Raw genomic sequence first — 20374 nt, forward strand, 5'->3', positions numbered from 1 at the left:
CCCGAAGGAGTCTCAAAGTGGCTTACAGTCACCTTCCCTTTCCTCTCCCCACAACAGACACCCTGTGAGGAAGGCGAGGCTGAGAGAGCCCTGATATTCCTGCTCGTTCAGAACAGTTTTATCAGTGCTGTGGCGAGCCCAAGGTCACCCAGCTGGCTGCATGTGGGGGAGTGTAGAATCAAACCTGGCTCCTCAGATTAGAAGTCCGCACTCCTAACCACTACACCAAACTGGCTCTCCAAACTAGCTCAGTCCTGCCTACGGAAACAGCATCCGTGACCCCCCTTCCGGCAGCCCAGCCTGCCGCCCTCTCCCCCAAAGCCGCCCGAGATGGAACACGCAGGAGACCGCCGAGGAGTCGTTTCTACTATTATTTATTTTTTTAAATATTTTTGAAAAAATATAATTTTTTTACAATATTTTCAACTTAAACACTATTCACACTGAACACGTATGGCGGCTTGACGCCTCCCAAATATGACGTTTTTAAGAAGCCAAAACTGTTCTAGCTGTATTTTCGTTTCTTTAAAAAAAGGTTGTGCTGTAGACTATCGGGGAGGGGGGAGGGGTAGTGATGATTAAACAAAGCAAGGGGGAAAAAAGCACCACTCAAATCACTAACGCTAATGGTTTGACAGGGAAACCCGACTCTTTTCAGGTGGCAGATTTCATTTTATTTTAATACATAGGCAGTGGTATGGTTTCCGGAGACCTGGAAGAATTCGTGGGCCTCTCGTCACCTTCGCTATAAATTTGGGAGTGGGACAGACGCGCCGACATGATCGCTTGCTGGGAACGACAATGCCATCTGCTGGTCTCCTCCCGCCCTGCTCCCCAAACCAAATCTGTAGCCAAGGGAAAGAGCTCCGCCCAGTCGGTCAAAAGCAAGTTTTGGGGAGAAGACGCTATTCGCGCTCTGCTCAAAAAAAAAAGAAAGAAGAGCGTGGGCGTTTCGCTGTGTGGTGGGAAGAGTTAGTAGCGGTACTGCCGTTCAGCTCATCTGCACAATCGGATGACCTTGCTTTTCAGTTGTCGTGTTAAGGCATGTCGGGTGCTTAGCGACACCAACTCCTATCCTTTTTTGTTAAAAACAGACCACTTTTTGTCAAAGTTTGAATCCTTCTGGGACACAGAACTTTTGCAAGAGCTTCTCAAAAAAAAAGAAGAAAAAAAAAGAAAAACAAAACTTAGTTCTTTCCTCAACTTGACTGGTGCCTTCCTACCTCACTGTCTTCCTTTGCAAAAAAAAAAAGAAAAAGAAAAAAAAAGGAAAAGAAAAAGCCTGGGTCCAAACGCCATGTTTCCTTTTTTTTTTTCCTTCTCCATTTCATTCACCTCTGACAGCGATTGACTTAATAACAGTCTCAGCACTTTTATTAAGCATGCAAGACTAACAAAACTTTGGCAATGCGTAAGTGTAACACAGTGACAAGAAGAGAGAGCGTTTTAACAATTAAATCTTCTAATACTGGCTTCACAGTGTGGAAATTGTGCTACATCCACCAAGAGGGCCCAGTCTACTCATATATTTAGTACTTCACCCCAGGAACAAACTCCTTTGCGTTTGGATTGAGATTACTCTTGACCTGGCGGAGGGAAAAAGGGAAGACGTTAGAGTCGGAACAGAGAACGCAAAGCGTGCCTTTCGTGTTTGCACGGAGAGGAGAGCAGAGTTAGCAAAACCCACCGCAAGCAAACAAGCCAACCCTTGCGAAACCATGGCTACCGAGGGGCACTGGTCTTAAAAAGTTGAAATAAAAGCACTCTCTACAATGCCCACCGGAAACCCTGTTGTGCAAAGAACTACAAGGGGACTCTCTGGCTCTGGAACGCAGTCTGTGGATAAGAACTCTCAAGCCTAAAGCAAACACCTGTGAAAATCCTGATTCCACCTTCTCGGAAGGGGTACAAATACTTGGCAAGTTCCACTCTCGCGAAAAATGCTTTGACCTGTTTGGAACCGGGCTGTGCTCCACAGCTCTGTCCCACCAACAATGGGGAGGCTTAAATTGTGCCCATGGGATTATAACCACTATTCCATGCCACCAATTTTTAGCCACAGTTCGTGATCCTGAGAAACTATCTCCCCTCTCCCTCAAGCTACATGGCTTTCAGTTCACACAGATCCCTCCCACAACCTCAAGAATCTACTTTCTGGAGGTCAGAAAGGGCGGATACGGGAAGGGAACGTGTCAAAGGCCCACGCTTTCTGCTGACAGGGCTCAGGATCCAACTGTCTATCCGTATGCTACCTAAAACCACATCAGTGGACATGTCCAGGGGCTTGTAATTGCTCCCATACGAGGTACTATCCACAGCAAAGGGTTTCAGGCTAAGCTGATAAAATCAGAGTCCAGTAGCACCTTTAAGACCAACAAAGATTTATTTAAGGTGTGAGCTTTCGAGTGCAAGCATAAATAAATCTTTGTCGGTCTTAAAGGTGCTACTGGACTCTGATTTTATTGTGCTACTTCAGACCAACACGGCTACCCATCTGAGGCTAAGCTAATAGAATGTTATCTGGGAAAACTTCTGGGCCACCTTGCTTGAGAGCCTGCTTGAGGAGGCATCCAAACAGAATTAAAAGCTATGCGGCTTAAGCACTTAAACCACGCCTGTAAACCCAACATCAACTGAACTGAGCAGTGTCATAGAAGGAGGCTAGGAGCAGACTGTGAAAACGATGCTGTTTTTACCCTTCATTAATTTGTCCAGCTAATCTATGAAGCTATGCAAGGCTACCAGGGATCTGCAGCCCCAGTTTACACAATGCCTGATCCAACGGTGTGCCACTCTGTCTCCTGCCTGCATACACACACCCAGGGAGGATCCCGCAAATATTATTATGTCTGGGGGAGCAAGGAGACAACTAAGAGGTGATATGATAGCCATCTTCAAGTTCTTGAAGGGCTGTCACATAGGGGATGGAGCACAGTTGTTTCCTGTTGCCCTGGAAGGACAGAACAGAACCAATGGGATGAAATTAATTCAAAAGAATTTTTGGCTAAGCATCCGGAAGAAATTCCTGACAATTAGAGCGGTTCCTCAGTGGAACAAGCTTCCTGGGGCGGTGGTGGGTTCTCCTTCTTTGGAAATTTTTAAGCAGAGGCTGGATAGCCATCTGACGGAGAGGCTGATTTTGTGAACTTGGGCAGATTGTGAGTGGGTGGGCAGAAGAGATTGTGTCGGTGATTGGCTCTTGTGGCCATTTCCTGCATTCTGCAGGGGGTTGGACTAGATGACCCCGGATGTCCTGTCCAACTCTATAATTCTATAAATTGCAAAGGGACTTTTTCTTATGGATCTATGGCTGTTGCCAGGAAGAAACGAGGGAGGTGTGCCTTGGGCTGGCTTAAGAGGAACACAGCTTCACTTTGCAAACTAAAGAATAATAAAGGCTAGATATCAAACCAGTCAGCCGTCATCAGTGCAGAACTGGTAAACTTTTAAACGTTAACTGTATTATAACAGCAAGAGGTCATGTAATCACCTGCAGGTTAAATATGTGTGCAAATTCGGAGGAGAGGGAAATGATGTAATTTCTGTAATTTTAAGTGGAACAGCTATTTAAGTGGAACAGCTTTGCACAGCTATTGGGGAGAAAGGCGAGAGACAAAGTAAATTACCAAAATTCAATTAGCTGTTATGAAATTGTGAAAAAAAATGATACTCAAAAACAATGCCCTATGTTAATGTTGGGTAAAGTTTCTATAATAGTGAAAGCTTCACGGAATCTTCTACTTGGCTTCTATCCTGGAGCCCTAGGGCTGGTTTCCAGTTCCAAAAATGTCCTCATGTTTGAGATTACAATGGAGCTGAAACAAAGTTAAAAGGAACTATTGAAACAATCACAAGTTGCTGTCCAATAGAGATGCCAAGCCCATTCTTCCTGCGGACGGAGGCGTGAGGCTTTTTAACAGATGGCTACTTGAAGACGTACGGCTGACTTGCCTCTGACAGGTTACTAACTCAATGCAATTCTGAGACCAAAAGTCTGACTCCAAGGGCACCTTGAAGACCAACAAAGTTTTATTCAATGTCTGAGCTTTCATGTGCAAGCGTCTTTTCCTCTTAATATTTCTGGTAAGGCCTTGGAGGAGGAGCTGGTCTCAAGGTTTAAGTGCCACTCAATGCTTAACACCCACTTAGGACAGCTGTCCGGCCACTGAGTGCCTCCTCCTCCTCCAACCGGCTTGCCTGTCTGTCCAGCAGCCAGCCAATCGTCTTCTGTCCCCTACCCCTGACCACCCCCTACTCCTTCCACTTCCCTCTGAGGCTGCAGATTCCTGCCACGTGAGGGCTGCCTCTGCTGGTGAGTTCCCTAACAGCTGCCTGCAGCCTTTTCAGGTCCTGTGGGAAGGGGGAGGCCGTCCGCAGAGTTCTTCCACCCCCCCCCCCCCAAATCTAGCACCTGTTGTAATCCTGAATGCAACGGGCTTTGCCTCTAGAACCTAGATATAATGCAGGCACATGAAAGCTTATAGTGTGAATAAAGCTTTGCTGGTCTTGAAAGCGCCACTGGGCTTTCTGTCCTCCTGCTTCAGACCAACCTGGCTGCCCACCTGGCTATAGCCACACCCTCATAAACATTTTAACAGTCTGCTGCCGCCTACCCAATGGCATCCCTCACTCCACTGACATTAGATAATGTCCGATCCCGGCCAGAAAAGCAGACCACTGAGCAGAGGGTTTGGTTCCGACCAAAAGCGGTTCTGGGGGAAAGGCACTGGCCGTTTCAGTTCAACTTTCCAAAACAGCAGACTTACCACCAAGTCTTCCAGTGAGGAACTATCACTGATAACAAGTTCATTAAACTGATCCTGGATTTGATCCATTGTCTGCGGAAGATCTCTGGCTGGGATGAACCACTCGTGCTCCTCCTCCTCTTCCAGCATCTCCTGGAAGCAGCGTTCTATAAATTCCTCTTCCCACAACTCTTCCTCGATCTGCAGTTGGAAAAACAGGTGGGCAGTGGCGTTAGAAGCCTCAGGGGCCGAGCGATTTTAATTTTTTTGGAGGGGGGAGGTGTTCAGAAGGATCGCTAGATTTGGGTCTCACAGAGAGGGCAGAAGAGAAGACAGGAGTCTTTTTCTAGGACTCGGCAGAGCTACAGCCGGCAGTAATGTCCATCAAGGGGGTTGGTCTGATCGGCTCCATTTCCTGCCCTTCTTTCCCTGCCTGCTGCAGCTTGCATAATTTTATGGTTTGGCGGTCACCACAACATGAGGAACTGTATTAAAGGGAGCTTGAGAAACACTGCCTTAACTCTTAAAGTGTTAGTAGTCACAAGCGACCAAACCGGACAGGGGAAAAAAAACCACGATGAGATTTGCACTGTCAAGATTGCTGCTTCACTGCAAAATTCCTCTGCTGTAGGAAGAGCAACCCTGTACCTCCCTTCAAACTTCTGGAGAAATACTGACACAGCACAACGGATTATACTGAATATGTTGGGATGACTGGAATAGGCTGCCTAAGGAGGTGGTGAGCTCCCCCTCAATGGCAGTCTTCAAGCAAAGGTTGGATACACACTTTTCTTGGATGCTTTAGGATGCTTAGGGCTGATCCTGCGTTGAGCAGGGGGTTGGACTAGATGGCCTGTATGGCCCCTGCCAACTCTATGATTCTATGACTACTGTTCACACATAAGCAGGGGTCCTATGGTACCTTACCAACACCAGTCAGTGATCACAATGCATTTCGTGCTGTGGAAACGCTTAAAAACTGCATCAGTCAAGGATCCTCAGTTCTACGTGTTATTTGCTTGGGTTTTAGATATGGTTTCCAGATCAGGAGCAAATTGTATCAAGAGGATGAAGGGTTACCAGGCCTGTACAAAAGATCAGGCAGAGAAGAACGCAAGGGCCAAGAGACCAAGCCCGATGAAGATAGGTCGAGGGACTTGGGAATGTTGAGCCTGGAGAAAAGGAGGTTGAGAGGGGACATGATAGCCCTCTTTAAGTATTTGAAAGGTTGTCGCTTGGAGGAGGGCAGGATGCTGTTCCCATTGGCTGCAGAGGAGAGGACGCGCAGTAATGGGTTTAAACTACAACGATATAGATATATCAGGAAAAGAATTTTCACAGTCAGAGTAGTTCAGCAGTGGAATAGGCTGCATAAGGAGGTGGTGAGCTCCCCCTCACTGTCAGTCTTCAAGCAAAGGATGGATACACACTTTTCTTGGATGCTTTGGGCTGATCCTGCATTGAGCAGGGGGTTGGACTAGAAGATGACCTGTAGGGGCCCTTCCAACTCTATGATTCTAATCAACCATGAATATGGAGCTCCTGATGTATTTCAAAGCATTCATAGCTTTACTTCTGAAAAAGGCTGTGGTTTTTATTGGATGGTTTACTCGAACAAGTGACATATAAGGAAACCTCACCTGCATCTACCTTCTGCTAAATGTTCATTCCAGACAGATAGCCGTACTACCCCGTTGCTGCCAAATAAAGAGTCCGATGACACATTAAAGACTAATACTTATTCCAGTGTAAGCTTTCGTGAGCCACTCCAATGCCTCTGCTGCAGCGAGCTCTGATTGGTGTAAGCTAAGGCTGGATTAAACTGTTAAGACTTTCAAGTACCATTGCATCCCTGTTTCCTTTTCCCCTGAAGTCACCCTAATTACATTTTGCAAAGATGAGGTAGTTGTAGCCTGACTATTTCTCTCAACTCCCATCCCATATAAACCTATAATAAACTCCATGCAAAGTGGGGGCAAGGGAGACCTACCAGGAGCACTGAAGAGTACCGGAAACAAGGTAGAAAACTAAAATTAGAAGAAGTGTTGATTCTTATATACCGCTTTTCAGTACCCGAAAGAGTCTCAAAGTGGCTTACAGTTGCCTTCCCTTTCCTCTCCCCACAACAGACACCCTGTGAGGTGGGTGAGGCTAAGAGAGCCCTGATATTACTGAAGAAGAGGAGTTGGTTCTTATATGCCACTTTTCTCTACCCGAAGGAGTCTCAAAGTGGCTTCAAGTCGCCTCCCCTTTCCTCTCCCCACAACAGACACCCTGTGAGGTAGGTGGGGCTGAAAGAGCTTTCACAGGACTGCTCTGTGAGAACAGCACTACCAGGACTGTGACTAGACCAAGGTCATCAAGTTGGCTGCACATGGAGGAGCAGGGAATCAAACCCGGTTTGCCAGATTAGAAGCCACTGCTCTTCACCACTACACTGGCTCTGTTATAACTATGCCTTTGCCTTGATGCTATCAGAACATACAACCATTCATTTTAACGCTGAGATTTGTTTGAAATTGAACGTCCGCTCTTCTACTACTCTCCTGATAGTTCTCATGATACTGTAATGTTGCTGATACTATTTGGAGAAGCTGAGCAACCAAAGAAAGGCCAGATGTGCGGAATATTCTTATCTCCCAACAAGAGATAACAACCATTCGGACAGGGTTTCGCTGCTGGACAATTAATGACCTTTCCCCCAGCTGGTCAGATGTTATCAAGGAAGGAAGACAAGGTGGAGTTTAGCAAGTGTGCTCTGGCAAAAACACTCCACATCTTGTACCCATGCTTAAAACCCTGCAGCTGCGAGAAACGTACCATCCACACCGCAAATGTCACCGGAAAGTTGAAAACAGCCTATCGATCCAAATGGCAAACTCCTAGGAAGTGTTCAGCCGTAAGTGGCAGGTGATGCTAGCTTTGGGCCTTTCTGCACCATTCCGATCTGAATTATCATGAAGCACCTCAGGTGCAAACAGAGAAGGGAATGCCAAAGAGGCAAACTGTCTCAGGGGGATGGAAAGGTGAAACGGAGAGGAAGGGCGTGTGCTTCATCTTAGCTCAGGCCTTGGCAAGAAGCCTGGCTTGATGCAGTTGAGCCCGGATTCCTCCCTTCCTGAGACGGAACGGACCACCCACCTGCCTGTTGAACTCCTCTTCGTTTTCCATCCACATGTACTCAGCAAATGGGTTGTCATCTTCGTGAGAGTGACCGTTCATGATCACGTTTTCGCTGATGATGTTCGGGCTAGTACTCCTGCGGCTTGGGTCTTTCATGGTTGCGCCTTTGAGCTTAAGCCTGGAAGTGGAGAAGAAGTGTGACGGTTCAGACTCTTTGGGCTCAGTCCCACACATGCGTACCTGAAGCTTGGGTCTCCACCACTGGATACCTTTAGAATCAGAGAGGTTCTCAAGCTGGCCTGTGGGATTTTTGCCCAAGGAGGGGAGGGAGACGGGCGGGCAAGAAACAGAGTCTACAATACTGCCAGATACATTGCAGGACTGAGTAGGCTCACAGGATCGTTTTCCCTTTCTCTTCTGTGGATAGACCCACATACCCAGGGACATGGGTCCCCCTGGGCACAAGACACATGCAAAGAGTACTGCCTGGCTGCAAACCACCTTGTTATGCTTTCCCCCTGCCCAATCACAGAAGAAGAAGAAGAGTTGGTTCTCACATGCAGCTTTTCTCTACCCGCAGGAGTCTCAAAGCGGCTTATATTTGCCTTCCTTTTCCTCTCCCCACAACAGACACCCTGTGAGGGAGGTGAGGCTGAGAGAGCCCTGAGATTACTGCTCCATCAGAACAGCTTTATCAGTGCTGTGACTAGCCCAAGGTCACCCAGCTGGCTGCATGTGGGGGAACACAGAATCAAACCAGCTCACCAGATTAGAAGTCCACACTCCTAATCTCTACACCAAGCTTCCTACAGGCATGCACACTTCCCAGGGAGAAAAGCAGTGCGATAACTATTTTGCTGATTCTCAGGCTCAACACCACCTTGCCCAAAGTCCCTCCACCGTAGCCTGATAAATACAAGTCTACATGAGTCCCCTATACGGTGAGGCTTCTCCGGAACTTTCCCTCCGCCAAGACGGGGAGAAGTTGCACCAAAAATAACTCATCCCTTCTCTCTACCACCACAGAAACCTGCATGCAAGGCAGCTGCCTGCTCTCCACTTACTGGACTGGCAGATTCCAGTGACACAAACATGCTTATGCAACCCAGCACTAGGGGTGTGCAGCAGCAGCAGCAACAACAACCAACAACAACAACAACAACCAAAAGCCCTGGCTGATCCTCGGCAGGCTCCTCCTGCATCTCATTCCATGCTCTACTTTTTGCTCTCGGGCAAGCCATTTGCTTTACCCTCCTGCGAGTGGTAAGAAGAGGATGGCTGGCAGGTCCAGCAATTTGGGAAGATACAACTAGCAGCAGTCAGCCCTTGCTGGATGGGCAGCCCCGTCTCAGGTTGCAGACGTGACTGAACATGCCTTTTGCCAAGGACTTTGCAATACGCCTTCCATCTGGTGGGCAGCAGCCGTTCACGTGCTTATAACCTTGAGGCAAGCTAGCTGCCAGAACATGGGAGATGCTCTTGACAACAAGAGTGCCAAACGCAATAAAAGGTAAACTTCCCTAGTACTGCACGTGAAGCTAGTACTTGTACTAACTTCCTGTGTGTTTCCTGCACGCAAAGCACTCTGCTATGCTGGGTACCCATAAAGTGCTCATTGGCACGGTGTCTACATGCCTAAGTGACTGCCTTCGTAAAGGTCACAGGAGAAAACAAGAGAGAAATCCTTCTTGGCGGTAGCACTGGTATCCAAAACACAAACTGCAGGGGTACTTGGGAAGGGCGTTTGCACCAACTGCCCTCAGCCGAATTCCCGGCGATAAAAATCTGAGGCTAAAAAACTTCCGGAAGCAATGCAGCCCCTTCCCCGTTTGGGTTTTAGTGACTGATAAGTGAGCAGAGGGGAATTTTAATTCTAGACGACAGGCGCCGTGAAAACTTATTGTTACCTCGGCTAAACGTGCTGGAAGAAGCCGAAACCGCTCAAAGGAAACGGACAATGGAGGAGAGCCATTTTTAAATTCCTGCCGGAGACTTGCGCATTGCCCTGCCAACCTAGTAACAAAAACCTATTGTTGATGCAATTAATATAGCATTTAAAAGCTGGCTTTCCAAAAGACATTATGCTTTCATACATGATAGTTGAAGTAATGTAAGTTATACAAACTAGAAATGTTCTGGTTGGGTTTTTCTGATTCAGTATGACACGCTAAATACTTAGCCTGGCATCTTTTGTCTTAAACGTGGGTCCTGACAAAGTCCTACAAATTTAGATTAAAGATGCCTGAAAAACTCATATTTTAGGAGCTACATATACAATAATTTTCATATATGCTCATTAGAAGAAGAGTTGGTTCTTATATGCCACTTTCTCTACCTGAAGGAGTCTCAAAGCGGCTTACAGTCGCCTTCCCTTTCCTCTCCCCACAGCAGACACCCTGTGAGATGGGTGAGGCTGAGAGAGCCCTGATATTACTGAAGAAGAAGAAGAGTTGGTTCTTATATGCCACTTTTCTCTACCCGAAGGAGTCTCAAAGCGGCTTACAGTCACCTTCCCTTTACTCTCCCCACAACAGACACCCTGTGAGGGACGTGAGGCTGAGAGAGCCCTGATATTACTGAAGAAGAAGAGTTGGTTCTTATATGCCACTTTTCTCTACCCGAAGGAGTCTCAAAGCGGCTTACATTCGCCTTCCCTTTCTTCTCCCCACAACAGACACCCTGTGAGGGAGGTGAGGCTGAGAGAGCCCTGATATTTACTGCTCAGTCAGAACAGCTTGATCAATGCTGTGACGAGCCCAAGGTTACCCAGCTGGCTACATGTGGGGGAGCACAGAATTAAACCCGGCTTGCCAGACTAGAAGTCTGCGCTCCTAGCCACTACACCACGCTGGCTCCAACCCTCCGAAAGCCTACTCAGAAGTGTAATTTTATTAAATGGGGCTTTAGTTTCAGGAAAGCATTCTTAGGATTGCAGCCTGAGACACTTCATATCAATGCAGCACTCTGCTCTTTCCAAACACACTTATAGAAAAATACAGCATAAAAAAATCAACCACATTCCGCTCTTGCAAACTATTTCCAAGCTGCGTTCAAAACATCCATGACTCTTACAGTCAAGGAAACTGGCCCAGGTAGCCGAGATTTGAAAAAGCATACGCTTTCTATGATTTCACTTGGAAATCAAGACTGCTCATCACCTTGGAAATTTCATCATGTTTCTCTTTCCATTTGCAACCATCAACGGGAGCTGTGTTGAAGTACAGACTTCCCTCTGGCAGCTCTGTCTCTTCCTGCTGCATCGTGGTATACAGTAATTCAGGGGAGCCTGATGTCAAAGAAGATTGTGACCTCACAAACCACACTTGTGGGAGATGATGTAAAAGGTGGACATGGCCTACACGAGCCCAGAGAACCTCTTCCAATTTGTTTTCTGGGTGAGCGATGTGCTACGCCATTATATTCATCAGCCCAAAAGAACAGCAATCCCGCAAACCCAATTTCACCGGTTACCATGTAGCACTGGGTTTGGTTACATCTTGTTTTCCACACCAGCCAAACCAGGTGCCCCTGGCAAGCCTACAAGCAAGACCGGAGGCCAAAGGCCTATCACTACTATTGCCCTACAACTACTAGCTGCTATACCTGCCAGAGTTCCTTCAACTACACATAAGGGCCTGTTTTCCGCTGCATCTCCCATGACTGCTTACCACCTCGGAAAAATCAAGGAACAGGCTGTTGCTGTTGCCTCCTGCCTTTGATCCTGCTTACCTGTTACCTGTGATGAGGAAGGGCTTGGAAATAACAAGGCTTCTGTACTTCATCATCCACAAGACAAAACTGGTGCTTGTAATAAGGAAATCTGTTTCAGAAGATACTGGGGTTTAAGCTCTCAAATCGCATAGATATGGGAATTGATACAATTTCATCCATTAAAAAAAATGATGCAGAGGCAAAATAGGTTTGGGATCCTGAATCTTTCCCTCGCTCACCCTTGACAGTATGTTTTTACTCCAGAAAACATGGTTTGCATGGACTCACAGGCACATGGGAGATACCCCTAGCCCCCCCCACCGACAATCGCTCACTAGCAAATTAAGCCACACATTTTCTTTTAAGTCCAAACCACGGTGACGGTATTCACAGCTACTAAACACAGCGACAGCGTCACCACAGAAACAGCCCAATCCTCCAAACTCTGCTGCGTTGCATGACTTTTTCGCTCTTCGTTAAAGGTTTTTTATTCGGAAAGTTAGCATTATCTGGATTTAAATCAGCCATGCCATCTACACGGGATACGATTTTGAAACTCAACTGACATCACTGCAAAGACACAAGAGAATTAAAATGCATGCAGACCCTTATTTAATGGCAACCGGTAGATCGGCAAGTTTTGGCATAAACGGACGGCACCTGAATCAGCTGCAATTGCTTGAAATACTATAAAGTCAGGCTTTACCCATAAAGCTATGATCTCTCTGGTCCTCAGAACTGCGTCTCTCACAACAGGCAAGTGTTATGAATACTCAGTTCAAGTCTCACTTTAGCCTGGAATTTACCAAATAAAAAAATAAATCTCCTCGCTCTGAAATGCAGAGATATTAATAATAGCCTATCTTGCAGGGTTGCTCTGAAGTCCACTGAAATTATACGCGTGCTATATAAATGCTATACACATAAAGCATTATATAAATAATGCAAAAGGGAGCTCCTCCACCAGGAATCTTGTTGAGGTTGACCTGAACCACCACTTCCCATGGGCCGTCCTCCTAAGCCTCCCTCCTATGGCACCCACTACAATTCCGCCCAATCCACTGGGCTATCAGTATGCGTTAATTTAATGTTCTCCATATTCTTCTACTGTTCTACGTTGTTGTTATCACTTTATTATTGTTAAGCTACGTTATCTTAATCGTTTCTGTTTTATGTGAACCGCGCCCCTGAGCCTTCGGGAGAGTGGTATATATAAATATTATTAATTAATTAATATATAAATGCTATACACATAAAGCCCTTTGCACACTCTGGGGAAAGCACTATAAATGTGCTTTGGAATGAATATGTTTCCTAGGTTAGTGTGTGAATAAAAATGTATACTTCTACTTGGAACGTAGGATTCTTAAAGTACCACAAAGATGAGGTGTATTTCTTTATTTAAATAGTTCCATCCCGTTTATTAGATCGAATTTAAAGTGGCTAACAATAATGCAACCAGGTATGCGGACACGAACAGGCGTCCGCGGGAAGTGGTGGGTTCTCCATCTGTGGAAATTTGTAAACAGAGGCTAGATAGCCATCTGACGGAGAGGCTGATTCCGTGAAGGCTCAAGGGGGTGGCAGGTTACAGTGGATGAGCGATAAGGGTGTGAGTGTCCTGCAGAGTGCAGGGGGTTGGACTAGATGACCCCTGAGGTCCCTTCCAACTCTATGATTCTATGAAACTCTAACAGTCTGATGTAACAGGTATGCATGCATTCTTCCAATAATTTTTTAGACATTCTTGAACCTCTCACTGACTTGCTCCAGATCAACAGGGGAGTTCCTCACACAAAGCAGTCTGTTGCCAACTTCACTAATGCTAGAAAAGATCCAAATATGCATTCCCAGACTGACTGGAATGCTCATCCTGATCACACTGCATTGGCCAGATGGATGTTTGTGGAGCACAGGGAAACGCAAACCCCCATCGAGAGCTGGCAGTTGTTATATCCCACTAACTATAGCAAAAGGATCTGAATCACTGGTTATATTTAGAATTTGTTTTACTAATTCCCCCTCCCCCTTCCACCCTGTTTCCAAAAAAATAATATACATGAGTACCACTGATCTTCACCAGGACTTAATAAACATCCGGATCAGCAAAGGGCAAAGATTCAAATTCATTTGCTGGTTTTTAAATTATCGACCATCGAGATATTCTTTTCAGGTTCAGACCAAGCGTACTAATACAAACCTACATGCGATCTGTCATTAACTCAATTTCCAACAAAAGCTGGGAAGGTCGCACAGAAGGCAAAAACTTTCCCCCTCACCCCAATGATATTTAGAACCCGCGCTACATCTTAAAATACATGTTCCAACTTTCCTAGCATAGCTTTTTATTTAATACATTTTAAGTGCGGTTGCAAACACCAACTCAACAGGGAGTTCCTCATTGGTTGGGAGATTTGGGGGTGGAGCCTAAAGAAGGAAGGATTTGCAGAGTTCCCCCAAGGAAGCAAGTTTGACCTCAACCAGGGCCAGATCCTTCTCTGTCTTGGCCCCCCATCTTGTGGAATGAGCTGCCAGAAGAAGTTTGGGCCTTGATGGAACTACTGCAATCTCACGGGGACTGCAAAATGGGAGTTTTTCCGCCAGGCATTTGGTTGAGGTTCAACTAAAGCAGGGGTAGTCAAACTGCGGCCCTCCAGATGTCCATGGACTACAATTCCCATGAGCCCCTGCCAGCAAATAAATCTTGGAATAAGACCCTGAATAAATCTTTGTTGGTCTTAAAGGTGCTACTGGACTCTGATTTTATTGTGCTACTTCAGACCAACATGGCTACCTGTTTGAATCTATGATGTTACTGTTAATGTTCCAGTTAGAAAAGATCACTAGATGTTACTTCTTACTGTTACTACTGTTGCATTCTGCTATTATCACTGAACCATGCTGTATCTGTATTTTATTATTATTATTAATTAGATTTATTTCCCGCCACTCCCCATAGGCTCGTGGCAGGTCACAACAGTCCTATCCCCATTAAAATACCCATTAAAAGACTTTAAAACAATCCCAACATGGCAGAAGTTATTATTCCCACCCCTGCTATCAGAGCGGCAGGGAGGGTGGGGAGGAGATCTAACTTACTAGGTCTGGGGGGGGGGGGGAATGTTGGCACTCATTCGCTGACCCCGGGCTCAACCAAAAACCTGGCGGAAGAGCTCCGTCTTGCAGGCCCTGCGGAAAGCTGGTAAATCCTGCAGGGCCCGCAGCTCACCCAGGAGCTCATTCCACCAGGTGGGGGCCAGGACCGAAAAGGCCCTGGACCTGGTCAAGGCCAGGCGCACTTCTCTAGGGCCAGGAACGATCAGGAGATTCTCCCCCGCTGAGTGTAAAGCCCTGCAGGGGATTTTGATTTCCAAGTTCCCTGTAAACAGCCCGACGCTTGGTGATCCCATGGCACAGCTGTCGCCATGATCGCCAATCCCACACTGCCTCCCTCAGCCATGTTATGTTCTGGCCGGTGTCCATTTTGATCATGTCTAACCACCGTGTTCTTGTTCGGCCTGGTTTCCTTTTTCTAATATAGATATTAGAAATCAATCCTCCAAAGCAGGGGGAGTCAACCTGTGGTCCTCCAGATGTTCATGGACCACAATTCCCAATTGTAGTCCATAAACAACAGGAGGACCACAGGTTGACTACCCCTGCTCCAAAGCACCCATTTCCTTCAGGGAAACTGATCTCTGTGGCCTGGACATCAGCTGTGCTTCTAGGAGACCTCTAAGCCTTATCTGGATGTTGGCAACCTAACTATACTTATCTACCTATCGGGCCTACAAAGCAACAAAAACCAATTAGTAGCAGCTCTTGCTCTTTGCCATCCCAACAGCATGAACCAATTTACCTTCTCAGCCAGCTGCCATCACATTCAAGGGCAGATACCATAGGTTGATGATAAATCATGTGAGGAAGCTATTTTCTCCTGTCTGTCCTGAATCAAGCATCCAATACAAGCTTGCCAATGCCAGGTTGAGATACTCCTGGTGATGTTGGGGGTAGAGCCTGAGGGGAAGGAATTCAGCACAGAGCAAGGCCACAGGTTCCACCTTCCGAAGCAGCTAATTTCTCTGAGCTCTGCCATCCAGATCCTACACCTGGAGACTGACAACTCAATCCCACTCACAGACCTAATGCTATTATGGGACAGGAAATAAGTGGGGAGGAACAAAGGATGATCTCCAACTTACTCCACAATGTTAAGAGTTTCATAAGCCTCCACCATGTTGCTCCCCCCACCTCTATGGGAAACCTTTATGGCAGGTATGTCCAAAATGTGGCTCTCCAGATGTCCATGGACTACAATGACCATGAGCCCCTGACATGCCCGTGGACATCTGGAGAGCCACAATTAGGCCATCCCTGCTTCATCACAGCCACCCCCTTCCAAGAGTTTGCCTAGAGCAAGGATGGCCAAACTGTTGCTCTCCAGGTATCCAGCAGGGGCTCGTGGTCATTGTAGTCCATGGACATCTGGAGAGCCAGTTTGGCCACTCTTGGCCTAAAGAAACAGGCCCTGACAGACAGGAGGTGGCGCCTCATAGGCCCCGCCCCCTCGCGCGCTGCCCTCCGAACCCCGCCCACCCCGCTCTTTGTCTGCCTTCCCCGAGCAGGCCGAAGCCCCGCCCCTTTCGTTACTCGGGCGTGCAAGCGGCGGCGCCCCGTCATGCACCGCGCCCCTAGACGGACAGGTAGACTGCTCCGGGTACCCGGATGAGAAAGAGCTCGGCGAGACCTAGGAGGCCCAACCCCCGCGGGGCCATCAGGCTCGGCAACCGCCCGCCCGCCTCTCCTTCCGCTGCCCGCGACAGGCCGTCATTGGCACGCGAGCGGGGCGGGAGGAAGGAGGCCAACGGCGGCGCCTCAGAGGGCTCGGCCCTACCCCCCTCCCGTCCCTCCTTCCACTGAGGCGCACCTCGTAGGGCAGCAGGGCGGGTGCGGAGGCTCCGAGCTGGCCGCGGCGTCTCGCTCTCCTTTCCCCGAGCGCCCTCCTTCCTCCTTCGCCTGCCACCCCCTTCCTTTGGAAACACAACAACCACCCCCCAGGCCGGATGTGAGGTCACTTCCGCTACCTGGGTGTGCGGTGCCGTTTGGATGAGGGGAGTCTGGCTCGACGGTCCTATCAGGCGCCTCGGCCGGCACTTCCGGTGGAAGATGGCGCCGCCGACAGCCGCGCGGGCCCTCGCCACAGAGACGGAGCCCTAGAGCGGCAACGGCCCTTGGCCTCATAGCTATTGCGGGCCGGGGCTGTTCGTAATAGTCCGTTGGACGTAGCGGTTTTGGGGTTTTAAATATAGTTGTGTTCTCTGACCCCAACCTCCCTTCCTCCCCCCAAAAAAATTATGAATGAAGTAAAGGCGACTGTAAGCCGCTTTGAGCCTCCTTCGGGTAGGGAAAAGCGGCATATAAGAACCAACTCTTCTTCTTCTAAATCCCAAAGTCCACCAGTTGGCCGCGCTCCAAATTCTCCACGTGGCTCCCCCAGTGAATTTTAATGGCTCGTGCAAGAAGAGGCGGCCATTGATCTTTTTAATGAACGGATTGGGTTTTAGGATTAAATACATATGTTTCAATCTAATTTCAATCTCATTTTTAAATTTTGTTGTAAATTGCCTTGAGCCCTCTGGGGAATGGCAGGGTAAAAATAAAAAAATGTTGCGATTTGTGTAGCGAGGTTAATAGAAAATTAATACAATAATATTACACACCTCATGGGACTAGGTTCATTCCCCTTCTAGTCGGACGTATTATGCATGTTCCCCCATCCCAAATGTCACTTAATCCGTGGGGTGGGGTGAGCAGTAGCCTACAATGGATAAGAACTGGAAGAGTGGAATTCCAAGTCTCAAACTCTAACCTCTCTGGATGATCTTAAGCTAAGGAGGGACATCTGGGGGCATCTGGCAAATTGTACTTATGTTGAAATTTAAAAAGTATATATTACAATACTATTTTTGCGTTCTATGAAAATGTTTGTTGCTCCATATTGACCAAATTTTTAATCCAGAATCTCCCTAGTCAATGATGTCCTGCAATGATGTCCTGTTAAAATCTGATCACCTTACCTTAAACCGGGCATATTCAAGCTAACTTACCTCCTAGAGCGGGGATCACCAACCCCCGGTCTGTTGCCCACCAGCAGCCGCACCTGCCTCCCTCCGCCCACAGCGAGAAGGAAGGAAAGAGGCAGGTGCATCCACCCGCACACCGGAGATGCAAATGCACATGCGTGCAGTGGTCACGAATGCGCGTTAGCGCCTCTGGTGGCAAAAACGTGCATGCATGGCAATTGCGTATGCGCGTTTGCGCAGCACCTGGGCCGTTGGCTCTCCCCTCACCCCGGAGGCGGTCCCTGACCTGAGAAAGGTTGGGGACCGCTATCCTAGAGTCCAGTTTCACCTTAGAAACCAAGATTTTCGAAGTACAAGTTTTCTAGAGTCACAATATTCTCTCAAAAGCTTATCGCTCTAAAATCAGCAGATCAACAGGGATACCATCCCAAAACTACTTCACAGAATTATTGTATGGAGAACAGTGTATACCACCCCAAACTTCTGGGGGGGGGGAGAACAGAATGTACCATGTTTTTATTGCAATCTCCTATCGCAACTGGCGCATTTGGAACAGTTTCAAAGGGTTGTAACCTTCACAATACTCCTCCCACCTTCTGACTGGGATATGAAGGCTCAGAGATCCGAATTCCTACTTGTGTCTGAGGAAGGGAGCTTTGATTTTTGAAAGCTTATACGCTGAACATTTTGTTAACCTCAAAGGTGCTATTGGACTCAGATCTAAATGTCCTAATGGAACAGTTTATCTCAGCAATTCAGAATAAAGCCGGAAACTTTTACAGATGGTACTTAACATCTAAAGTTGTATGTTGAATATCTAACCAATGCAGTGGTAGCTGTTGGGGATGTCATGACACTGTTGGGTCTTTTTTTCCACATGTGATCTTATAAACTTATTAAAAAATGGGGGGGAGATAAAAATACATGATAAATTACAGACTATCCTTAATTATGTTTCCTTTAGACCCGAAAAATATGTTAACTGTATTTCCTACGGATTTGCCAAATCAAGCTAGATAATTTTTCTTCCATGCTCCCATTGCTGCCAGACTTCAAATTGCATCTCGGTGGAAACAACAAGAACTGCCTAACATGGATTTATGAATTGGGAAAATTAGAGAACTTGCACAATGAAATCAGAATCCAGTAGCACCTTTAAGACCAACAAAGATTTATTCAGGGTGTAAGCTTTTGAGTGCAAGCACTCTTTGTCAGACTATGAACTCCTTACATTAGCGGTCCCCAACCTTTTTCCAGTTGAGGACTGCCTCCGGGGTTGTGGGAAAGCTGCCGGCCCTGCCGCGCGCATGCACATTTTCACCAGCAGGTGGCGCCAACGTGCATTAGCAGATTAGCCACACATGCGCGTTTTCGCCAGCAGGGGGCGCTAACGTGCATGAACAGCAGCTCCGCGCATGCGTGTTATTGTCCGCTGGCATGCCGGAGGCCGCACCTGCCTCTTCCTTCGCTCGGGGCCTGGCGAGCTTCTCGCAGCGGGGGGGGGGGGGAAGAGGAAGGTACAGTTGCTGGCGGCCCAGACACTAAGAATAGTGTCTTTAGTCTTAAGAAATTTTATATTGCTTGAGTGTAGTGGTTCAAATGGGGGTTGATAAAATGAAATCGGGGTTGATAAAATGAAATTTAACTGTCAGGTAGGAAAATGATGAACCACTGAGAGTCCTTTGTTTGCTGCTCCTTTAAGAAATCTTACTATGTGGAGATGTTTCGTGAAAGATATACCCCCAATGGAAGGAATCACAGAGGCCAAGTCCGTCACCTGTTGTCTCAAGGTTGCTGATCTAAGGCCCTGACTCTTGCCTTCCTGCAAGAAATCCAAAATATTAGAGACAGAAGGTCTGAGATCTTTTTTTATTCTGGCCCATCAGACAAAAGCCTTCCATGAACAGCAATAAATCCTGTTTGTGGAACTCCTACATGAAGATAGGATATTCTCTGCAACAGGGGTAGTCAAACTGCGGCCCTCCAGATGTCCATGGACTAAAATCCCCATGAGCCCCTGCCAGCGTTCACTTCCAAGGGCTCATGGGAATTGTAGTCCATGGACATCTGGAAGGCCGCAGTTTGACTACCCCTGCTCTGCAACTTCTGCAGAGTAACCTAAATGTTTGAATTGCTTCCTCTCAATTTCCAAAAGCACTACTCTGTCTTCGGATGGAATATCGGACCCTGTTGGAGAAGGTCCCGGCTTACTGGTAGGGAAAAGGAAGAGCGATCGACATCCTGACCAGCTCTAAATACCAGGGCTGTCTTGGCCAATTTGGTGCTATTAGAATAATCTTGTTTCTTAGGGACTCTATTTTTCTCAACAGTCTCGGTAAGAGTGGCAGAGGAGGGAAGGCGTTCATTAAGCCGCCTGGCCACGTTGCTGTCAGAGCGTTCGTAACTTCCGCCCTTCGGTGGAAAAACCTGGTGCAGAACCGTTGTGTTTGTGCACTGTTGCTGGAGGCAAACAGATCCATCACTGGGTTGCCCAGCTTTATGGTGACTGATTGGAAGATCTGTTTAGTATCCACTCTGAATCTGACACTACTTGCCTGCTTAGAAAATCTCTGCCCTGAGGGAGGCTAATGTTTCTCTGGCCAGTCTAACACTCTGCGAGCTTTCCTTTGAAGTCTGGGTGATTTTGAGCCCACCTGATGATTCAGATAGACTTTTGTAGCCCTTTGTCTGTTCTTACCAGCATGTTACATT

The 20374-nt window shown here is 47.3% G+C and overlaps 1 protein-coding gene across 3 annotated transcripts; it reads right to left on the bottom strand.

Moving 5' to 3' along the window:
* Positions 1 to 358: 358 nt before the first annotated feature.
* PAIP2 (poly(A) binding protein interacting protein 2) lies at positions 359 to 16760 on the bottom strand. Of its 3 annotated transcripts, none has more exons than XM_077312668.1 (4): positions 16664 to 16760; positions 7887 to 8046; positions 4767 to 4946; positions 359 to 1586 (listed from the first exon to the last, which is right to left on the bottom strand). In XM_077312668.1, the coding sequence occupies exons 2-4, from the start codon at positions 8022 to 8024 to the stop codon at positions 1530 to 1532; spliced, it is 375 nt and encodes a 124-aa protein (XP_077168783.1). In that variant the 5' UTR covers positions 8025 to 8046; positions 16664 to 16760; the 3' UTR covers positions 359 to 1529. The 3 variants fall into 3 exon arrangements, with proteins under 3 accessions (XP_077168783.1, XP_077168774.1, XP_077168764.1); XM_077312659.1 differs by lacking the exon at positions 16664 to 16760 and adding an exon at positions 16507 to 16656; XM_077312649.1 differs by lacking the exon at positions 16664 to 16760 and adding an exon at positions 11027 to 11165.
* Between the last annotated feature and the right edge of the window lie 3614 nt (positions 16761 to 20374).

Source organism: Paroedura picta, chromosome 1 (genome assembly GCF_049243985.1).
Source record: "Paroedura picta isolate Pp20150507F chromosome 1, Ppicta_v3.0, whole genome shotgun sequence".
NCBI lineage: Eukaryota > Metazoa > Chordata > Lepidosauria > Squamata > Gekkonidae > Paroedura > Paroedura picta.